Below are 22,825 nucleotides of genomic sequence, written 5' to 3' on the forward strand. Positions count from 1 at the left end.
TCACACCACTGTCAAGGAAGTCAACACCATTATTCAAGAACCTGGTACGACTTTATCAACATCACAAAGAATTTGAAGATATTAAAGGCCAGGTGGAAGAGATAAAGCAACTAATGAAATGGTCTACAGAAGACAAGGATGATGTTGACAAACAGGAAGAGCTAACAGGCTGGAATCTCTATAAATTTGTTGAAATATTCCCAGCAATAAAACCATGATAACAGTTTCTCAATTCCTCCCAGAGAATTCTGTATGATATATTATAGTATTATATATATAATTCAAGTATCTCTATATATAAATATAAAATACAATTCTATATTACATAATATATATATTATATAAGTACAAATAATTCTTAAAGTATGGATTTTGTTCCATCATACATATCAGATATATCTGTGTGATTTGCATGCAGAGAACCATATCCACACTTTAAGGGCTCTTTGAGGGTAATTTTGACTAGATGTAATTTTTGCCTTACTTTCACATTTTAGAACCCAAATGCCTAAAACAAGTAACTTCACCAGAACTGACACCTGGGAGTGGAGGAGAATCCCTGGGTAAAGCAGAAATAGCACCAGCAAAGACAAAAGCGGCCAAGAGCAGTAACCTGGACACCAACATCCAAGGGATGGGCAGGAGTCTGGGAAGAGGGTGGTAGGACAGAGGCCCAATTATCACTCCAGTGAGGAATAAATGTGAGGTTAAAAGTGAATTGTAGGGGCTTCCCTGGTGGCACAGTGGTTGAGCGTCCGCCTGCCGATGCAGGGGACACGGGTTCGTGCCCCGGTCCGGGAGGATCCCACATGCCATGGAGCGGCTGGGCCCGTGAGCCATGGCTGCTGAGCCTGCGTGTCCGGAGCCTGTGCTCCGCAGCGGGAGAGGCCACAACAGTGAGAGGCCCGTGTACCGCAAAGAAAAAAAAAAAAAAAAAAAGTGAATTTTAAGGATACACTGTGCTTTCCAGGAGCTTTACTGTGAAAGACAGAGGTAGGGCTTCAGGGTCTAGGGAAAAAATTTTTAATGGTAGAAGTTTAAACAAGTTTATAGCCTACTGGGGAAGAGTTAATAGAGTGAGTGTCGATAAAAGTATAAGAGATAGAAGAAACAGTTGATGTGGATACAATGAGCTTGGAGGAAGTAGTTAACCTTGAACGAGCTGGAGAAATAACAGTATAGATAAATTTGTAAGTGTGAGGGTGACAAACTAAGGGTTCACCTCACTTTTCTCAAGGAGATAGATGATAAGGATACTCTCTGTACTAAGGAAGGAGCAGGTGGATGTTTGGGTAGATGGCTTGAGGAGAATGTTGAAGGGAACTCTGGATTTATCCTTTCCTTTCACCTTGTTAGCATAAGCAAAGGCTGCCAGCACTGGCATAGCAAGACCTTGAGGAATTACTCTAATCTAAATCTTTCTTCATTAGTAAATGTGATTGATTTTCCAGCATTCCTAAAGAAGTCCTGGGAACTATGACATATTGATGGTACTCCAGACTCAACCATACCCTGACATTCAGAATTCCTTTCATTCATCTCTAACCAGGGATACTATAGAGGACCAATCCAACCAGGGATACTATAGAGGACCAATCCTTCCCATCTATCCCAAGTTCAATGTCCTCTTTTCCATGAAGACTTTCCAGATATCCCCCAGCAGGAAGTCTGAATAATCCTACTGCTTCCTATGAATAATCCTATTGTTCGCCTGCACATGACAAGTACACATTTACAATGGAACGAAATGATGTTTGGAGGGTGTCAGGCTCTTGTTTACTTCATCACAATGTTCTATTTGTGATCTGTATTGATGATGACTTATTCTTCACTAGAATCATAAGATTTTAAAATTGTGACTGTGTTGGTAAATTCAAATGCTCTTTATGTGTCTCGTGCCAGGTGGGTGTGATAAATTTTAAGGGCCCTGGTTGGGCAGATGCAAAGGGCAGGGATTTCTTATATGGCCTGGACAATTTGGAGCTTGATTTTTTCCTTCATAGAGTCCAGGCAAGGAAAGCTATGATGCATTTCCTCCAAATGCATCATTAGATTGTTTGGCAGGGCGTTGACCAATTTGAGACTCTATCAATGCCCATCTTTGCCATCAAGAATCAGATGATTGCTAGCGTAAGTTCCTATATCTAATCAAATGGGCGAGTCCAATGAGCTATATGTTCTTGACTGTTCCCAACACCCCTATTCCGACATGACCCTATATTTCTATTCCTCTTCCCACAATGAGAAACTGCAGGGCCTGATAATGGTCATGCATCTGGGATGAACACCAGAAAGGCCACAGCAAGCAGAGGCCCTGACCTAGGAGTGTTCTAGCCTTGGGTCACTATCAAGGTAGTTCAAAGTGAGCAGCCCCTGAGGCCAGAGATAAATTTGAAAGAACTGAAATGTGTTGTTCCTGCTCTGGGGACTCTCAGTCCTCCTTTGAGCTCTGGGGTTGAATCTGTGGTTACAGGTCCCCGGGAAGGCCAGAGCCATAGGAAATTAGACTCTCAAACAGAATCCAGCGAGGCTGAGGAAACCAAATCCCCCACCGTAGGTCCCTGTATTAGTAAAACAAAATCGAAACAAGCTAATTAGGTGCAGGGCAGGCACAAAAGAGAAAGAAAGTTCTTTTAGACTGCATGGGATTTATCTTCAAGAGAGCTGATTCTGCTTTATTTCTGTCAGCAAATTCCCTAGTCCCACCTAACTAGTAGCTGCGAAACCCTGAGGTCCTTTAGGAATAACATTCTCCACTATCCTCTGCGTATGTACAACTCTTATTTCCCTGAGTAGATCAAGCACTTTGATCACAAAATCTCTGATTCACTTTTGTGGGCCCCACTGTTCCTAGCCCACTGTTTAACATGGTAGTTTTCAGGGAAGGAACACAATATTAACAGGGACTTCAAGAAATGTTCCAGATGTTAAAGTACAGCTTTCTTAGGTCTTAGGAAACCGGCAGTCATAATTAGGCATACTGATATCCCTAAAGAACACTCACAGTGAAAGAGAAGCTTGGATCACTAGAAAGGGCTGTACCTCTAAAATTAGTGATATGCAAAAAATGTGGGGAGTGTCTGGCCAGGGATAGGGGAAAACTGGGTCCTTCAACACATTTTCTCACTTTTATGTGTTATTAAAGAAAACTGATGCATAAAGGAACCCTGCAACATTTATTCCTCCAAAGGCATCATTAGATTGTTTGGTATGGTGTTGATAGTCACACTTTGACACCTTTTTCCTTCATTGAAGCTATCAGTTTCCAAATGTCAGTATTTTGGGAGACTTAAATGTATTGGTCCTGTCTACTCTCAAAAATATTTTTTGTAAGGTTTCAGCGGGGTCTGGAATAGAATTCCATTGCCAAACACTAGCCCATTATGCTTCTTTGACAGATTTCTATTCAAGACGTCTGATTATTTAAGTCCCGAACAACGCAGGAAAAGGTTAAAACGATAAGAAAGAGGTCTGAATAAAGCTTAAGCCAAAAAGCATGACAAAAGACCAGCAGACATTTTTTTGAGGTTACGCAGGTTTATAACATTACAGAAGTTTCATGTGCGCAACATTATATCTCAACTTGTGTACACGCTACAGCGTGCTCACCACCAAATTTTAGTTTCCATCCTTCACTACACAGTTGACCCCTTTTACCCATTTCACCCACTTCTCTCCCTGCTTCCCCTCTGATAACCATTGCTCTGTTCTCAGTATCTATGTGTTTGTTTTTGTTTGGTTTGGGTTGTTCGTTTATTTATTTAAATATTTCACATGAGTGGAACCGTACAGTATTTGTCTTTATCCGTCTGACTAATTTCACTTAACACAATACTCTCAAGTTCTCCCCATGAGGTTTTTCACAGGAATAGAACAAAATTTTATATAAACAAGATTTACCTGGAGGCACAAAAGACCCCAAATAACCAAAGCAATCCTGAGAAAGAAGAACAAAGCTGGAGGTAGCCACTCTCTGATTTCAAATTTTACCACAAAGCTATAGTAATTAAAACAGTAGAGTATTGGCAGGAAAAACAGACATATAGATCAAAAGAACAGAATTGAGAGCCCAGAAATAAAGCCATGAATATATGGACAACTGATTTATAACAAAGGGGCAAAGAACATACAACAGAGGAAGGATAGTCTCTTCAATAAATGGTATTGGGAAAACTGGACAGCCATGTACAGAAGAAAGAAACTAGACCACTATCTTGTACCACACAAAAAAATCAACTCAAAATGGATTGAAGACTTGAATGTAAGACCTAAAACCATAAAACTCCTAAAAGAAAACATAGGCAGCATGTTCTTTGACACCAGTGTTAGCAATGTTTCTGGATATGTTTCCTTAGGCAAGAGAAACAAAAGCAAAAGTAAATAAACTGGCCTATATAAAACTGAAAGCTTCTGCACAGCAAAGGAAACTATCAACAAAACAAAAAGACAATCTACCAAATGGGAGAAAATATTTGCATGTCATTTATCCTATAACGGTTAATATTAAAAATATACAAAGAACTCATACATTTCAACAGCAAAAAACAAACAACCCAACTGAAAAATGGGCAGACGATCTGAATTGACATTTTTCCAAAGACGACATACAGATGGCCAACATACGTATGAAAAGATGTTCGACATGGCTAGTTATTAGGGAAACTCAAATCAAAACCACAATGAGACATCACCTCATGCCTGTTCGAATGGCTGTTGTCAAAAGGGCAAGAAATAAAAAATGCTGGAGAGGATGTGGAGAAATGGGAACCCTCTTACACTGTTGGTGGGAATGTGAAAGTCCAGTAGACTTTTAATGATGAAAACAAAGAAAAAAAAGATATGTAAGAGGAGTAAGTACTATAGTAAAAAAGCAAGGGCTCTGGAGTTATACATGTTGATATTCAAATCCCAATTCTGGTACTTCATAGCTCTGAGATGTTGGGTATATTATTTCTAAACATCAATTCCTAATCTGTAAGTGGGGATAAAAATACTTGTCTTATGGTGTTGTAATGATGATTAAATTATAGTTGACCCCTGAACAATATGGGTTTGAACTATGCAGGTCCACTTATATGCAGATTTTTTCACTAAATACATACTACGGAACTATACAATCTATGATTGGTTGAATCTACGGATGTGGAACTGAACTCATTTATTCAAGTGTGAAGATTTTTTACTGAGGTGATCTACTCTGACTCAGCCACCTTCTCCACCTTCCTCAAGTTCTCTACCGTTCAATGTTCAAAGAGTTTAATGCTTACCTTTCTTCAAATCCTTTCACCTAGGCTTCAGGTAGCAGTTTAATCTTGCTACCTCACCTCGTTTTCTGAATATTAACCTCTCTTGGTCTCTATCATGAGATGCATTTTCAATAGACAGAATAGGATTATATTCAGTATTTTTTACTTGTGGGCTTTGGTGTTGAAGTTTAAATCCCAAGAAAAGATAAATATATGCAGAAAACAACATACCTAGATACGAAAACAGAAGGCAGACAGCACCTTTACAATCGCAGCAATTTGCTCTACCACACGCAACTTAAACCTACCTGTAAGATAAGTTAACTCAGCAGCACTGTTGATGCTCAGTAAGTCAGCTCCTTGATTCTGACATGAAACATAAGCTTCTTTCCAAGAAAGAGTTGCCTGAGTGTTAAACTGGTAGCAACTTCCCATCTCCTCTTTCTTTTCCCAATTATCTTCACAGCCATTTTCTTTGATAAAAAGATACGTTAGTGATCATAAAGTAAGGGCACAATGTTGTCTATTACTTAGAATGCTTACAAATACTGCCATTCAATCTGCATACTCTTAGGATATGCTAAAATGGAGGCTGTTATTGTTCTACTGGACAACGTTTTGATTCTTTGGTTACACAAAAAAACTGAAGTCATAGGACAGGAAATGACTTAGGCTGGATAAAGCTTCCACTCTCCTATCTTCTACCCTCCCTTCACCCCCATCAATTACAATGCCATGTTTTAGCCCATGCCTACCCTCTGCCTCAAAGTAGGAGTCTTCAACTGTGCTCAACCCCTGAGCTCACTTAAAGATGGTGGCAGACTGCAGAGGGGTTTGCTCATGGCCTGCAGTGAAACCACTGGATATGCATGTGTGTGTGTTTAGACATGCTGCTTAAGTGCCCAAGATTTAAAGCCTAGTGATACCTTATTTGGGAAACTCAGTCCATTTTCTCCTTAATATTTTAATAGATGATTTAATATATGACAAATATTATATAACTAACATTATACATGCATTGTATATCTATATGTACATATATACGTGCATATATGTGTTTATAAACATACAGATACGCATGTGAACATCATTTTCTTTCACAAATATCTAAAAAGCATGTATAATTTCAGATGAAGAACCTTCAAGCTCTTTCTGGGACAAGATTTGTAGGTCTTGATACAACTAGTTCAAAAATATACTCACAGCCTCCTATGTGCTCCCAACAAGAAGAAAAAACCAACATAACTTATGTCAAGCGTATCCCAGGTTTCACTTGGGGTTTTTCCAAAGGGTCTCCCATAACCAGTCAAACTTATGGACTCTCAAGCTGGAAGGCCCCTTAGAGATCATTTTGTGTCATGTCTTCATTTCACAGATAGGAACAAAGATATAGGGGTGTTTGTGGCAAAGCTATAACCAGAGTACTGTTGTCTAAGTCTGGTGTTGTTGATCTTCTGAATGGCATACACTGCTTCTTCAGCCACTTCTGAATGTCCTCAATAACAACAGAGGTTGTTCTGATATTTGGTAAAAACAAAATAGGTGGATTTGCAAGTGCATTGCCTAAAGGTTCTTTGTTACCACTAAGGCCAACACTTGTAAATCTGGAAACTTTCAGCAGGAGGGCAGTGTGTTTGCTATAAAATACAGTCTCCATGGTTTGGCAGTTCTCAGGTTTGAGAAACTCACAATCTTGCTTCTTCTGTAGAAAGGGAGTCACATGAATGCACTGACAATCCCCCCTTCCATCCAAAGTAGGCTAAAGGCACCAAGACACATGTCAGTCAAGGCAGCAAGGTAGAATGGGATAAATACACAGGGGAATAAGGGTCAGGAATCCTGGGATCTCCACCCGGCTCCACACAAATATGGTCTGACCCAGACAGGCTATTTCATCAACCAAGGCCCCAGAAATCTGTATTTTAACAAACTCTCCAAGTGATTCTGTTGCAACCTGAAGTTTGAGAACCATTGGCTCAATATAATTTCTTCAAGTTGCTTAGGACTCTGCATTTTGAAGCTCAGCTTCCCTTAAGGAGAACTGAGCTCTGGTGGTGGTATTACTAATACCACCAGATTGACTACTGAATAAGGCAGGATAGTACAGTTATTTGAGGCAAGGACTTCAGAGCCAGATATCCTGGGTTTGAATCCTAGCTCTGAAATTTATTAGCTATGTGACCTTAAGCAAATGAATTAACTCCCCTGTGCCTCACGTTGCTCATCTGTAAAATGGTGCTAAATAATGGTACCTACTTTATAGAACTGTGTGAGGATTAAATGAGTTAAGAAAGGCTGAATGCTTAGAATAGTACCTGACACTCGGCAGTGCCAGGTAATAACTATTACTACTTTAAGTAATAACTATTACTACTTAGGCCTGGAGCTTTTTCCTTTCCATTTACTGTAGATTCTTTTAACTTATTGCCCATTAAAAAATATTTCTTAGGCACCCATCACATGTCAGGTACCATGATCCCCTGTAATTCTCACCAGATTATCGAGAAAATATGTCTCGGTTATATACTGAGATGCAGATGCAGCTGCTGCTTTGGTCTCTCTTTCTAAAGAACAATGAATATTTTAGCACATCCTGAAGAGTTTGCTTCAAGTAAGAAGCAACTAGAAAAAATGCTTTGACCAACGTACAGGTACAGCGGAAGGAACAACGTCACCAATTTTGAGAGGGATAGGGATATCTGTCTCTTGTTCGCTGCTCTTTACTCAGGCAATAAACATACTTAAGTCTCCATCATCTGAAAAGAAGCTTCCTCAGTCCACTATCACCCATCTTCTTTGAACACTAGTTTTTTGGAAACTGCTCTATTAAAGGCCAACAGCAATTTCCTGACTGCTCCTGCCTGGTCCATTTCCCCTTCCTAAGGTATCTGCGGGTATAGAACACTTCCTCATCCTTTGTCTTCCATCACAACATTCTGTCTTGGTTTTCTTCCTGGCCTACTTCTGAAAGTAAGTTCTTAGCTACACACGAATTCTCTCTCTTTCCTCAAATATATACCCCTTCTCTAGGATATTTGTTTTCGTCATTTTTGAGTCACGATGGACCCTTCCTTCTCCCTTTTGCCTCATAGGAATGGTATCCTTTCCCTTCCACATATGAAGTTTACCAGCCCATACATACCTGGTTGTAAGCAGATGCCCCACTTTTGATCATATTCATAATTTAAGGTGGTTGCACACCATGGCCCACTGCGATCTCCATCATGAATGCACTCATGGTGCCAGGTCCCATTAACTAAGAATGGAAATTCACAAGGTCTCCCATAGGAGTTCCCATCTCTAGTATAGATCTCTGTGGGTTGGGGAGAAAGTAGAGGAAAGAAGAGTTAAAAACTGGATAATCAGCTTTAGTTAACTAATTTCTAAAACTGTTGTGAAACCAAGATTACGTTTTCACATGTATGAGAATATAGTATCTGGGTGGGCTGCACAGTGTGGAGATTCAGAGCATGGATGCCGGCTCCTCCACTGATCATCTGTGTGTCTGTGGGCAAGCTTTCCAACCTCTATCAGTCTCAGTTTCTGCATTTGCAAATTAGGAATAATGATATGGGGTTCATGGGGTTGTTCATGAGATTCTATGAGATGATCCATGTAAAGCTTCATTAACTGTGATGCGATGAAGAGCTAAAAGATTCCAGCTTTACCAAGTAAGGATCAACTGACTACTGCGGGTAGCAGAGTACTTCACCAGAAGGGGTGCCCCGCTTGAGATTAAACTTACACTCTATTTTCTTTAGTAAGAGTGAGGCTAGAAAATACCTTGGAATCACTGAGGCTGGTTGTGGACTTTGAAACTAACTGTGCAGTTAGAGAGATGCACAAATAGCCCTGTTGTTTACAGTCTGGTGGTAGAACTGAGGCTATGCATTTTGAGGAAGGAGGACGAAGGGCTGCTGAGTCTCTCAGCAGTCTCTTGGAGAGGGCAGGACATGGTAATTCAGGTTCTGAAAGAAGAACCAGCTTCAGCTAGGCAGTCATGGAACCAGCTGGTGACCAGCAAGGTAGCAGAACTAGCTTTTCCTTTTAACAATTTCCTCTGGTACACAGAGAGGAACTGAAAAATTATTCTAACCTCAAATATGTCTGGAAATGCTGGAGGAAGTGCTAAATACTTATGTTGATAACAGTTCTTTTGGAGAGGTGTCTTATAGAACAGCTAACCTTGTGACTATCTCGCTCACTTTTTTCCATAGCCTTAATTTGTTTAAAACCGTGGTTGTTACCAGATCAAATAATGACTATTAGGTAAAGCATAGTAATCAGATCTTAGCATCATTTACCAGGCTATTAGGGTCCCTCAAAATGTCTCATAGGTTTGCTTGAAAGTGTGCTTAAGGTAGAATTTGATTCCATATCCTTTATTATTCTCAAATGTTCATTTAACTTAAGTGTGAGACTTAATTTGACAGTTTAGAATGTATTAAGCAGCAGTACAGCAAAAGGAAGAGTAATCTAGATGCTTTTACTTGCAAACAATCTTTTAAGGAACATTGGATTTTCCTCTGACATATAAATGGGTTTGAACAGTGTACTTCTGTTAAAGAGTAATTTGACCTTATATTTTGTAAGGATTCCGCTTATTAGCATGTTTTATTTTTAACCATACCAAAACTCCCAATAGCTCATGACCAATTTCTCTTCCCAAATTACAGCACTTAAAAGGAGAGTCCCTGAGCACAATGACTATCATCTGTAGAACCATCAGGGTTTTTTGGTAAAACCTTGTGTTTCTGTAATACAAAGCACTTTCACTTGTTCTTTCCCATCAGCCCACAAGATCAGTAGGGCAAGTATTACACTTGTTTGTGAAATCCCCATTTTTGCAAAGTTAAGTGAAACATTCAGTCATTCAGCTGTGCCAGGGATGAGAACTGACTCTCTGATTAGAGTCCTTGACATATAAGGACAACTTGTGACATCAATGGCTGCTTTCTCAGGTTCCAAGGTAGTGTCATAGCTCAAAGCTGGGCTTCAATTAAAACGCTCTCCTGTTCACAATATGCTTTGAAGAATGATAACATGGAACAACCACCACAAGAGCAGCAGCTAAATTATGCTAACTGCTCACTAAGGGTTCTTTTTTTAAATAGATCTTTATTGGGGTAAAACTGCTTCACAATACTGTGTTAGTTTTATTCTTGCACATTGTTCGATGCTACTGGACCTCTTAAGTCCCAAGCGTCTCCCCAGAGACACAGGCTTTCTTGAGAAGAACCTTCTCTGAATGTATGAATTTATGGTGATGGCAGCCTTAAGACAGCAGCTTATTCTACGATAGGCACAAATTTGTGAGATGAGATGCTTACATGGAAAACATTTTTTTTCTGGCCGCACGGCACTGCATGCGGGATCTAGTTCCCCGACCAGGGATCGAACCCGTGCCCCCTGCATTGGGAGCACAGAGTCTTAACCACTGGACCGCCAGGGAAGTCCTGAAAACTAACATTAATCTCTTTGGTAACACAAGACAAAATAGTTCCAACGTTCAGAGAGCTCGGCAGGCTTCTGAGTTGCTCAGAATGTAGACACTTCTGGAGCCACCCCTCCACTGTCTACTTCCTCCGCATGATTCACCAAACATTCAAAACTTGAAGACTGCTAGTGAGGTCAAGATATCTTAATGATATAAATGCATACCTGGATGCTAGTCAAGAGCAATTTATTCATAAAATTTATACAGCTAAAATTTTTCTCTGAGAGAAACATGGCTCACACAGGATGGGGGTTGGGGAGAGAGGTAACCCAGGACACAACGACAGATAAATGTTCTTATATCAGAGGTAAAAAAAAAAGAAATTATACAGCAAAAGTCAAGGGAGAAATAAAGAAGCTAAATTTGGCCTTCCCTGGTGGCGCAGTGGTTGAGTGTCCGCCTGCCGATGCACGGGACACGGCTTCGTGCCCCGGTCCGGGAAGATCCCACGTGCCGCAGAGCGGCTGGGCCCATGAGCCATGGCCGCTGAGCCTGCGCGTCCGGAGCCTGTGCTCCGCAATGGGAGAGGCCACAACAGTGAGAGGCCCCAAAAAAAGAAGCTAAATTTGGGGAACACAATGCTGGTTTTGAGCCTTAGCTTTGCTGTAACAAGCTGGGTTACCTTGAACTTCATTTTGTTGAACTCAGGTATCTTATCTTTCTTATTCTGTACAATTAGACAGGAAGGAGGGGGCAGGGACCAACATGAGGAGTCTGAGAGAGCAGTCCTAGGGGAAGTCCCTAACTTAAGACAGCAGTCTCCAACCCAAGAACAGGAAGGGACTGCATAAATTTAAAAGAGTAGAATTGCCAGGACTTAATATTTGATTGAATTTGAATGGTGGGAGAAGAAAGCAGGGCAACTGTAGAGTGACTTGTAGATTTCTGATATATGCAACTTCGATGGTACAAGTCACCTGGAGAGGAATGAAGAAGAGGCACGTTTGGCCCTGGCCTCTGTGCATGTTAAAACTCGAGGTATATGTTGATAAGTCAGGACTACATGCATCTTTTCTTAGAAATTTTTAAGTTTCTTATCTGGAAATTTAGTGTTCCAAATACTGTATTTGCTAAGGTCTAGAAACACTCTATGCCTATGGGCTCTTGCTGGTGAGCACTGTTTAGCTTTCTCTGGGGTGACACCCTAGGTGGGTTCCTTTTGTTTGTTTTTTAATTAATTAATTAATTAATTTCATTTTTGTCTGTGTTGGGTCATCGTTGCTATGCATGGGCTTCCTCTAGTGTGGCGAGCGGGGGCTACTCTTCATTGCGGTGCACGGGTTCTCATTGCAGTGGCTTCTCTTGTTGTTCTCATTGGTTCTAGGTGTGTGGGCTCAGTAGTTGTGGTTTGCGGGCTCTAGAGCACAGGCTCAGTAGTTGTGGCGCACAGGCTTAGTTGCTCCGCGGCATGTGGGATCTTCCTGGACCAGGGCTCGAACCCGTGTCCCCTGCATTGGCAGGCGAATTCTTGACCACTGTGCCACCATGGAAGTCCCCTAGGTGAGTTCTTAATCTTTTCTGTGCTACTGATCACTTTGGCAGCCATGTGAAGCACACGAGCCCCCTTCTCAGCAGAATATTATAAATGCATAAAATAAAACACATAGGATTACAAAGAAAACCAGTTACGTTGAGATAAAGGCATTTTGGGGACTGAGGAATTTATAATTACAACTACGTTCCTCAAAAGAATTAGGAGCAGGAGACAGGAAGAGCCCTGCCAAGAAAATTATCTTTTCTAATCCTTGAACAAATACAAGAAAACAAGTCAAATCCAGTTCAAAAGGCAATTTGTTTGGTTCCATGTTTTCTCTTAGCTGCCAAGTTACAGAAAGGCTTTTATAGCACAAAATTTAAGCTTGCCATTAAGTGGTATCCAGAAAGCAGTTGCTCTTTTTTTTTTTTTTTTTTTGCGGTACGCGGGCCTCTCACTGTTGTGGCCTCTCCCGTTGCGGAGCACAGGCTCCGGACGCGCAGGCTCAGCGGCCATGGCTCACGGGCCCAGCCGCTGCGCGGCATGTGGGATCCTCCCAAACCGGGGCACGAATCCGTGTCCCCTGCATCGGCAGGCGGACTCTCAACCACTGCGCCACCAGGGAAGCCCAGTTGCTCTTTAAGGTTAGGAGGAAGGTGGCTAGCAGAAGCAGACTTTTCAACTACTTAAGGGATGATGACTAAAGCAAAGGAAAATCCCATCTCTGATTCTCTAATATTTCCCGTAACAGCAGAACCTGACATCTCAGAAGCTGCTGCATCTTCACTAGGAAACAGAAAGAGGTTCCCCTAGGAGAAAAAATTGTGCAGACAAGAAGAATGGGAGGCCAAATTTAGCTTAAGAGAAGAGGAAAATCTCTGTAAAGCTATGTAAATGTACAAAGACGAGCACAGACAATAGTTAAGACTTAGATAATTAAATATATATACATATATGTATGCACCAACATTTGATGTAAGTTAGAGCAACATAATGAAAAAAAGGTTTGCTTGGGTAATTTACATTTAGAGGTTTAAAAAGTGAATCTACTCTTTCTTTCTAAACTTAGAAATTTGTTATCACTGAGTCTCTAGACTCAAAACAAAGTTCATGATCAGCTCCCCCAAAGGCAACAAAGACAGTTTCAGACTTACGATGGTTTGATTTATGATTTTTCGACTTTGTGATGGTGTGAAAGCGGTACTCATTCCATGGAAACCGTACTTTGAATTTGGTCTTTCCCTGGGCTCTCAGTACATGGTACAATCCTCTCTCATGATGCTGGGCAGCAGCAGCCACAGCTCCCAGTCAGCCACACGGTCATGAAGGTAAACAACTGACACACACCACTCTGTTTTTCACTTTCAGTACAGTATTCAATAAACTACATGAGATAGTCAACCCTTTATTTTAAAATAAGCTTTGTGGTAGATGATTTTTCCCAACTGTAGGCTAATGTAAGTGTTCTGAGCACATTTAAGGTAGGCCAGGCTATGATGTTCATTGGGAGTGTATTAAATGCATTTTTGACTTAGGATATTTTCAACTTATGATGGGTTTATAGGGACATAACCCCATTGTTAGTGAGGAAGATCTGTATTCATATACTTATTTTTGGAAGGAAGTGAGGAAAAAGTCCACTGTTAAAATGTTGAATCATAAATTCAAATATCAAAGTGTGATAGCCATGCCAAAAATAAAAGTAAAGCCCGCAAGACTCTTAAAGTTTTTCCATTACATCCAAATCTGCAGACAAGAAGAAATTCATTTCCTTTTTTTTCCTTTCTCTTTCTTCTTTTTTAACTTAGAATAGGTTCAACTTTACTAGATCATTTCACTTTTATCCTGTGTAGAGGACTTCCTGTTCCTCTAACATTTCCTTTTCTCTGGAGTTCAGGATGTAATCATAGGAAGTACATACGCTCAGGCATCGGAGAGATTTCGAATCCCAGGGTGCCACAGAATGGCTGCAAGACCTCTGACAAGGCACCTAACCTCTCCTAGCCTTGCCTGTTAAAGGAAGCAAATGGCACTGACGTCGGTGTCTGGAACTAAACACCAGCTCACTCCCCTCACAAGTGTATGACTCTCTTTGTGGTCAGTGGTACATGTTCAAGGCCACTTTCACCAAATACAGCAGCAAATGAGTCAATGTGCCTCTCCAGTACTCACCATGGTAAGGCTGGGCACAGAGGTTTTCCTCTGAGCCTCCTTTTTTCCAGACATCAGATGAATTGGTACTTGCTATGGCATGCCCACCCTTCAGAGTCAACCTGTACTGGGCAGCTCCGTACAGAGAGTGGTGCTCACATTTCCACCACAGCATGGCATTGGAGTCACAGCTGAACATTCTCAAGGAATCCACGGGTTTGGTAATGTCTAGGCCAAGGCACTTCTGAGATTGCAAATGAAAGAGTCGATGCTGGGACACCCACTTCCACAACATGTCCTTGGTTTCATCACAGTCCTTTGCTACTATCCAGTCATTCAGTGGCGTGATGCACTTGCCTGTGTTTTCATTAACGATGGTGAATGAATCATTACCTGAGACAAGACAGGCAGAAAAGACATTTCAGGATTCTGAATTATGTGGTTGATATGCCCTGGCCCCTGTTTGCTAAGGAGCACCCCTGGACTGTTAAGACCCTCCAAGCTGTATAAACTGTAATGTTCTACACAAGGTCGGAGGACAGTGAGAGCCAGAGAGGCAGTTCAGTGTTGTGTAAGAGCATGGGCTCTGGAGCCAGTCTGCCTGGGTTTATAGCTTGCCTCTGCTACTTACCGGCCATGTGATCAGGATGTTATCTACCTGCTATGCCTCAGCTTCCTCCTTTGTAAAACAGCACTTCATAGGGTAGATGTGAGGATAAAACGAGCTCATACATGTAAAGCACTTAGAATACTATGCATATTTGTTATTGCCATTCACTGAACTATTTCTCCCCCTTATTTAATAAGATGAAGAAACTCCTTAGTTTTCATCTTCTTTAGATAAGTGACCTGTAGTCAATGAAAGATATCCTGAGCTTATTCAGGACTGCAATTCTGCCTTGCTTACACTTTGGCTACTACAGCAGGGTAAATTATTATATAACATTAATGTGTCTGAGAGGAAATAGGGTAGAAGCAGAATAGTGAGATAAAAGGATGAGAGGAAATGGTGGCCTGGGTTCTGACGGTAGGGGGACCTATGACAAGCTCCACTCTTGAACCTCCAGGAAGGTGACAGGATGCCCCTGGGGAGGGGATGTGGGGACTGACCACCTGGATCACCCGGGAAGGTCAAACCTGAGCTCCAGAAATCACCTGAGCCACAGGATTCAAGACCCAGTAGGTTTGGACAACGGGAAACTCAGAAGTAATCAGTGTGAGCTGAGGGCAAAGGGAGGGATCTCCCTGAATGCTTCCCTGGCAGTTTTGCATGAGCTGGGGAAGACCTCAGTAGTGACAGAAACTGAATTTCTGTTAATCTGGTAGAATGGGACCTCAGAACAAAACTTAATTTGATTTTATGAAAGTAAAGTAGTACACTGCTTCTTGCACACCTGAGTTTGTGGAGCAAGAGTCACATCTGTTACAGAAAACCACAATTGAACAACTTGGTCAGTGCTTTTACAAAGAAACATTTTCCGACAAAGAAACACTTTTTGAAGGTATAGCACAGAACCTCATGTTGGTGAGCTGAAATAGTTTAGACAAACGTAAGCAATCTCTGTCAATGAACCAAAGGGTTCAGCAGAAGGAGCTGTAAGATTTTAGTTCTCAAAAGGCACTTTGATTTTGATACCAGCCTCACATTCAGTGGTTTTACTAACACTAAACACCTTTTCTAGTAATAATTCACAGGCTTGCAGAGTTAAAAATTCTCACACTAAGTAAGGCCTTGAGGGGAAATTTCACCATGCAAATAACAACTATAAAATTAAGTCCAATTCCAGTTTGAACTTTGGACGGAAGTTTTGTTTGTTTTAAATAGCAGTAGCAGGGGCTTCCCTGGTGGCGCAGTGGTTGAGAGTCCGCCTGCCGATGCAAGGGACACGGCTTCGTGCCCCGGTCCGGGAAGATCCCATGTGCCGTGGAGCGGCTGGGCCCGTGAGCCATGGCCACTGAGCCTGCGCGTCCGGAGCCTGTGCTCCGCAACGGGAGAGGCCACAACCGTGAGAGGCCCGCGTACCACAAAAGAAAAAAAAAAAAAAAAGCAGTAGCAGCACCAAGAGAAACAACAGGAACAACAAGAACAAAATCCTTTAAAACTTTATTTCTGCTTTCAAATTGGTATTTTAAAATACTGCCTAGGGTTGCAGCTAGATCTGTTTGGATAGCAGCTTCCATCCCTCACTCTTCTTTGACATCACTCTGCCATTCTCTATTTTATGGGCACAGCTTGGAAGGATAGTTAACAAAAAAAAAGGAAAATGTACTATTTTAGAAGATTATCAGACTGTGATGTACCTCTTTCCCAACCTATTCCCTCTCACCTCTCCTGTGTTCCAAAGTATCAGGAATTACCGCAGAAAAAAAGAAGTCTGCTTCTGCAGGAGAGTGGGCGGTGGCCACCCCTGCTGGAACCGTCCCCTCTCTTGCCCTATAATCTCCCTGCACTTTATAATCTTTCCTGGGCACTTTGCTCTGTGCCCTTTGACCCCAGCTTTGCCTACCTTTGCAATCTGGAGTTCTAGATTTTCTAAGTTGCCTTTGCAGAATGCAATGGATTAGCTACAGCTCTTAGAATAGTGGAAAGAGCAGTGGAATAAGGAGTTAGGGTCCTAGACTGAAGACTTCCCTCTGCTATTGGTTAGCTGGGAGACCTTGGGGAAGTCAATTAATCTCCTCAGGGTCTTCTAATCTCCAAATGTAAGATGAAAGCAGTGGATATAAGAAATCTAAGTCACTTCCAGTACTAACATCCTATGCTTCTACTAACTGAGTTTTTCTAGCCTTGTAGGCTTTACAGGTCTGTGCTAAGTTCATTGCATATTATTCTTAAACAGATGTCCACAACTTTATTATGTCATGCTAGTAGAATTTTAGGTCATTTGAATTCCATCTGTATTGGGCATGTGCACTTAAGTGACAGTGCTGCTTTATAAGTACTCTTTAGAAGAGAAAAAAAATTTAACCTTTCCCATTTACTGTATGTTTAACTTTTAGGACACCCATGGACTTAACAAGCTTGTAGGACCTCTGAAAGACTACAGGAGAGGTGTGGAGTAGCTACATTGAATAGGAATTGCCAAGCTTCTTACCTAATCGCAAACATCTGTGATTATAGATACCTGCCTCATTCTAAATCTGTCTTTTAACCAAGTATGTAATATCAATGCTTGACACCTATAGTGATCACTTAGCAAATACATTAATTATTGATATGATTTAAGGAAACTTGTTATTAGCCTTCATACATGATGTATGTGTAAGCATTCGTACATAATACATAACCTAGGGAGAGTCTTGTACTCATGATGTTTTCCCCTATCTTTCTTTACCCTTAAGAAGCAGCGTTCAGTCTGCCCCAGTCTTGCGACCCTATTGGGAGGGTAGGTTGAAGAGTGGGAAGAACTAAGAAGGTGTGAAAATAATTTATTGAGAAAATTTGTTTAATAAGGGTCTATGACATATATCAGAAACGTATTACACTTTGAAAAGGTGATTGCAGAGCAATTTATAAAACAGATTCTTTATTGATAGCCCTATATTGCATCTTGTTCACTTTATACTGGCCCTAAATGGAATTTTAATATTTACCTACAAATACAATATTGGGACAAGTCTAAAAGACAGAGGTTGATGAAAAGAAGCCTCAACACCTCTAGCAGCACTTTTTAATGTTTCGTTTTACATAAACATTTTACTGGTGTTTGAGAGGAAATGGCTACATAGCATTATCATAATTGAAAATGAATTTTTAGACCATCACAGGAAAACTATGTCTTATTGTCTGATTGTGAAGTAACTCCTTTGTTACAAGCCCTAAACCAAAGAGTTCTGCACATTCCAAAGAGAAGCTGGACCTCAACTTTTTGTAACCACAGACAAATGGAGAAGAGATGGCTTGGGAAGGCAAGAACGATGAAGACTGCAGCTTTTTTAGTTTCAGGGGAACTTCCACAGCCCACACTGCTAAGCATTTTGTGGAGCTGCGACCATGTGTGCACAGAGTGTACACTAGGAGAGACTCAGAAGTCTGGATTTGCCAGTTCAAAAACAGGTCCTCCCGCGTGCAGCAGCGGAGACCCAACTCAGCCAAAAATAAATAAATAAAGCCAAAACAAACAAACAAAAAACAGGTCCTGAAGTGACACCTGGGTCCACATCAGTGTACTAGCAGTCAGAAAGTCATGGGGTTCAGACTGGGTGGTGTGGGCTGGTGAGAACCTCAGAAGTCCCTGAAGAATTAGTTTACTTCAAGCTGCTGGCTCTCCAAGGAGGCAAAAAAAGTTAACTAAGCAATTGGCATTTCCCCAAGGACACAGAGGTACTCCTCCAGCGTCTGAGCAATGGAGACCACCTGCGCAAACCTAGCTGCGTACATGGGATGGAGTGCACGCCATCACCAGCATCATGAAGCCGGCATACTGCCAACAAGCTACCCAAGTGGCTAGGGTTTCAAAATTCCAGCGCTTCCCTTAATAGGGCCACAAGTCTGGTCTGATGGTGTGTGTAAGCTGATCAGAGCAGCTGCTCAAGGTGGGGAAGGATGCAGGAAAACAAATACCTGCGAGGACCTAGTGCAGGAAGAATGGCGTTAAGCTGGTGCTCTTTGCTTTGGGTTAAGGAGAAAGGCCAGCGATTGCAGAGACTGCAAAAATTAAGGAAGTCTTGAGTTCTGTGGGGGAGACAAAACAGATAAGACTAAAGCAAATGTAGATGGAAACCAAGAGTATAGTGATTGAAAGGCTAGAGTGTTTTGACTATAGTTAGTCGCTGTGGTGAAAATTTTCTCTCTGGATTATGGGGCAGGCAGAATAGAATTTCTCACAGCAGTAAAGGCCTTTAGGTAGTTTCCAACATGGAGGATCAAAGAACACAGAAATGTGAATCAGCACAGGGTCAACTAAAAAGTTCTGGATGTAGATAAGACGATGCCACTCATACTCTGAACAAACTATAACTCAGATAGTAACTCAGTTTAGCTGCAAAGAAAGTAAATGCCACAAGCAAACTGAAGCTTTTCAAAAACTCCCTCGACCATCTTTTACTTCCTCATCTAGACAAGATGACGGAAGTGATAGGTAGGGACGGCTCATGGATTGCCTATTAAGCGGCCAGACTAAGAAACAAAATCCTCAGCGCACCTTTGGCCAAGGCAAAAAGAGAAAGTAAAAGCATACTCCAGGTGCCGCGAAGGGGCTGGTGCGGCAAGCACTGCCCAGAGCATCAGCGAAGGGTGTCTGATCCTGGTCCTGCTTCTGAAGCGACAGGCAGGAGGTCTCCGGGCAAGCAACCTGAGCTCCACCGCGGGACCACCGGCCTCTGGGGTAGGGCATGGGGCGGTCGTCTGGAGCTGAGAAGCCAAGTAGAAGAAACGCTCGCTGCTCGAGGCACTGGGGGAGGGCATCGTAACAGAGTCACGGCCATGGTCACTGTAGGAGACATGGCTTTTTGATGTGCACCATGAGCGCAGTTAAGTCAGGGCATCGTTACTCATTCTGGCGCTGTGGGTGGAAAGCTCCTCTTGACATTGAGTGGCCAAGGTGACCAAGGGACGAAGGAGGGGCGAGATGGGCGGGATGGGACTTGGGGGGGTGGTGGTGTTAAGGAGCCCTATACTCTAGGGAAGCAAGATTTTAGAGGAGAGAGGACGAGGAAGGAGCGGGAGCCTCGTTCTGAAAAGACTCTGGGTGCCTCCGCTACGGTGGACTCCTCGCCCTCAGCACGAGAAAAGCCCGGCGCTCCCACGCCCCACCCAGCCCTCCTCCGGGACCCCGGGGGGTAATGGAGCTGCTTCTCCCTGGACCTCCCTTCGGCTCACTTGTCCGGCTCCAGCCCCTAGCAAAGCAGAGGTGACGTGACCCCGGAGCGCAGCCCTAACCCGAACTGGGGAAAGTCAGCCGGCCTGGCAACGTCGAGGTCCCTAGCCGGCCGGCGAGCGGACGCGCCCGCGGTTACCTGAGCGGCCAGAGGGCTCCACCAGACCGAAGCACGGGAGGAGCAGCACGAGCAGCTCCGCCGCACGGAGAGGGGTGGCCCAGCGCGTCCTCATCCTGAGCCGGCTCGGGCGGGTCAGTCGAGTCCTCGGGGGCACTCAGCACCCAGCACTCCCGCTGCGCGCAGTCAGCCCCGCCAGCGCCTTTGGCCCCTGGCTTCCCCGGCTGCTCCGGACCCGCCCCCGCCGCCCTCGGCCAATCGGATCAGCACGTCCTCGGTCCCAGGGCGTGGGGGGGGCGGGGCGGATACAAGGCGGGAAGGCGATGCGTAAGGAGCTCTGCGCACCTGCGAAGGGCGGCCCCGCGAGGAGGCGGGTGGTGAGCGTCAGGCCAGAGGGCAGAGCGTCACCCAGACTAACGGATGAGGGGGGCCTGCGCCCCGCCGCTTCTTCAGTAAAGTTGAGGAGACGCGGCCCTTGCTGGGACTTGGCACTGCCCTGGTGAGTGTTCATTTTAGGACCTTGATTTCTGCCTAGCCCCCCTCAGTCAGGCAAGACTTCTTCCTTTTGCACGGTTGGCCTGGGAAGGCACCCACATCCCCTCGTACCCCAAAGAGGGAAATGTGCACCCATCCTGTTACAGCTGCGGTCGAGCCAAAGAATTCAGTCGTCCTTGGCAACGTCTTGCGTATTTTGATAGTGCAAACAAAGGTGAGGTAATGGCACAATGAGGTTCGACCCACAGTTGTTAAAGAATTAAAAGCAAGAGCTATTCGAGTGACCCTATAATACTTCCAAGGATGATTAGGCTTTATAACCATTTGGCTTTTGCAAGTAAGCTCTTTTCTTAATAATTAAACAGCAACAATAATAATCCAATAGAAATATGGAAGTCTGCATCCAAAACTGGTAATTGTGAGAGTAGAATTTATCCTCAGCCTGTGGGAACCGCCATCATTATAAACAGGGTGATCTAAGTTACCTGGATCTGAATGTCCTATATTTTGAAACCCGTATTATCTGAGCGCATGGTGTGTGCCGGGGATGGCCTCCCTCCCTCCCTACAGGGTGAATTCTTCCAGGAGGAGGTGAATAGGAAGTTTACCTTTTCTGATGCCAACCACCAAGGCTTGGATGATGGCTTCCAAAGCTCCCTTGGCCCTGTTCTCTCACCAAGCCCCTGCCTTTGGGTTCAGTGTATATATTGAGCACCTGTCAGCACAGGAACTGGGCACTTCCCAGGATGAGATCAAAGGATGACACCCTGCCCTCTCCAGCTTACTGAGTACTGGGGGAGAGTGAGGCACACACAGTAAATCAGGGCAGAATGAATGGGGAGACTCCACAAAGCTTCAAGGAAGGCAACACCTCAACTGGGCCTTGAAGCATGGGTAATGGGTAGGCATTTGACCAGGCATAGCTGGTGGGAGGAAAATACTGACAGAACAGAGGCAGGAAAAGGCAAAGCAGTGTCAGAAGATAGTCAAGAGTCCCGTGTGGCCACCCTGCAGGGTGCAGGTGTGTGTTGAAAGAAGCTGTCATGCAGGCCTAAGTGGAAATGACAGCAGAAAAGTGAGATGTGGCTATTTTGTGAAATGCCTTGAACAAGATATTAAAGACTTTGACTTAATTCTGTAGGGAATGGGCAGTGGCAAGTTCTGGGTAAGACAATCTGCTACTGCTCTGATTCCCTCGACGTCTGTGGCTGCTTACCTTTCTGATCCTGCCCAGCTTGGAGCTCCTTGACAGCAGTGATCTTTTTTTCTTCATTAATAGAACCAGGCCTGTCTCAGAGTGAGCTCTCGATAAATATTAGTTTACTTAATTAATGAGTGCCTAAAGCTGCTACCTTAGCCTAGGGCGGTATGAGCTCTGGCTTGCATTATATTGCAATAGTTTCTCAATTAACCTCACTGCCAACAGCTGTTAGCCTCTCAGGAAAGTGAAGGCTTCTAAACATGGTCTGAAACGTGCTGCCTTTCCTTCACTCACACCCTTTCAGCGCTACTTGCTTATAGCAGGGGTTCCTAAATGGGAGTTCAGGGGGATTGTGAACCCCTGAAATTGTATGCAGCTTTATGAATGCTCTTTCCTTTCTTTCTTTTTCTTTCTTTCTTTCTTCCTTCCTTCCTTCCTTCCTTCCTTCCTTCCTTCCCTCCTCCCTCCCTCCCTCCCTTCTTCCTTCCTTCCTTCCTTCCTTCCTTCCTTCCTTCCTTCCTTCCTTCCTTTCTTTCTTTCTTTCTTTCTTTTCTTTTCTTTTCTTTTCTTTCTTTCTTATGAGGAGGGGTCCAAGGCTTTCATGAGAGTCTCAAAGAAGGCCATTCCTTCAAAGAAGGAAGAAAATTCCATGTAAGATAAAGCAAGCCCCTCTATGACCCCACTCTTTGTCTTTAATTACTTTCCTATGTCACTCCTTGATTCAAGCAACCTGTCTAAATGTCTTGCCTTTTCCTATCTCTGCCCATATGTTTATATTTTTCCCCTATCAAGAATTCCTCTTTTCCCCCATCCTTGTCTTAGTT

At 43.2% G+C, this 22,825-nt stretch overlaps 1 protein-coding gene across 3 annotated transcripts in view; it reads right to left on the reverse strand.

The window, feature by feature from the left end:
• LOC309963253 (CD302 antigen) overlaps window positions 1–20,420 on the reverse strand; it is a gene marked incomplete at both ends in the record, with an annotated part of 131,658 nt that extends 111,238 nt beyond the window's left edge. For all 3 annotated transcript variants that reach the window (XM_082841539.1, XM_082841538.1, XM_082841540.1), the window contains 4 exons: window positions 5,555–5,719; window positions 8,389–8,559; window positions 14,390–14,761; window positions 20,327–20,420. In XM_082841539.1, coding sequence (XP_082697665.1) covers window positions 5,555–5,719; window positions 8,389–8,559; window positions 14,390–14,761; window positions 20,327–20,420 — 802 coding nt within the window. The remainder of the gene's footprint in view (window positions 1–5,554; window positions 5,720–8,388; window positions 8,560–14,389; window positions 14,762–20,326) is intronic.
• Between the last annotated feature and the right edge of the window lie 2,405 nt (window positions 20,421–22,825).

The sequence above is a fragment of the Leucopleurus acutus genome (genome assembly GCF_964270905.1).
Source record: "Leucopleurus acutus genome assembly, chromosome: 6".
Lineage (NCBI taxonomy): Eukaryota > Metazoa > Chordata > Mammalia > Artiodactyla > Delphinidae > Leucopleurus > Leucopleurus acutus.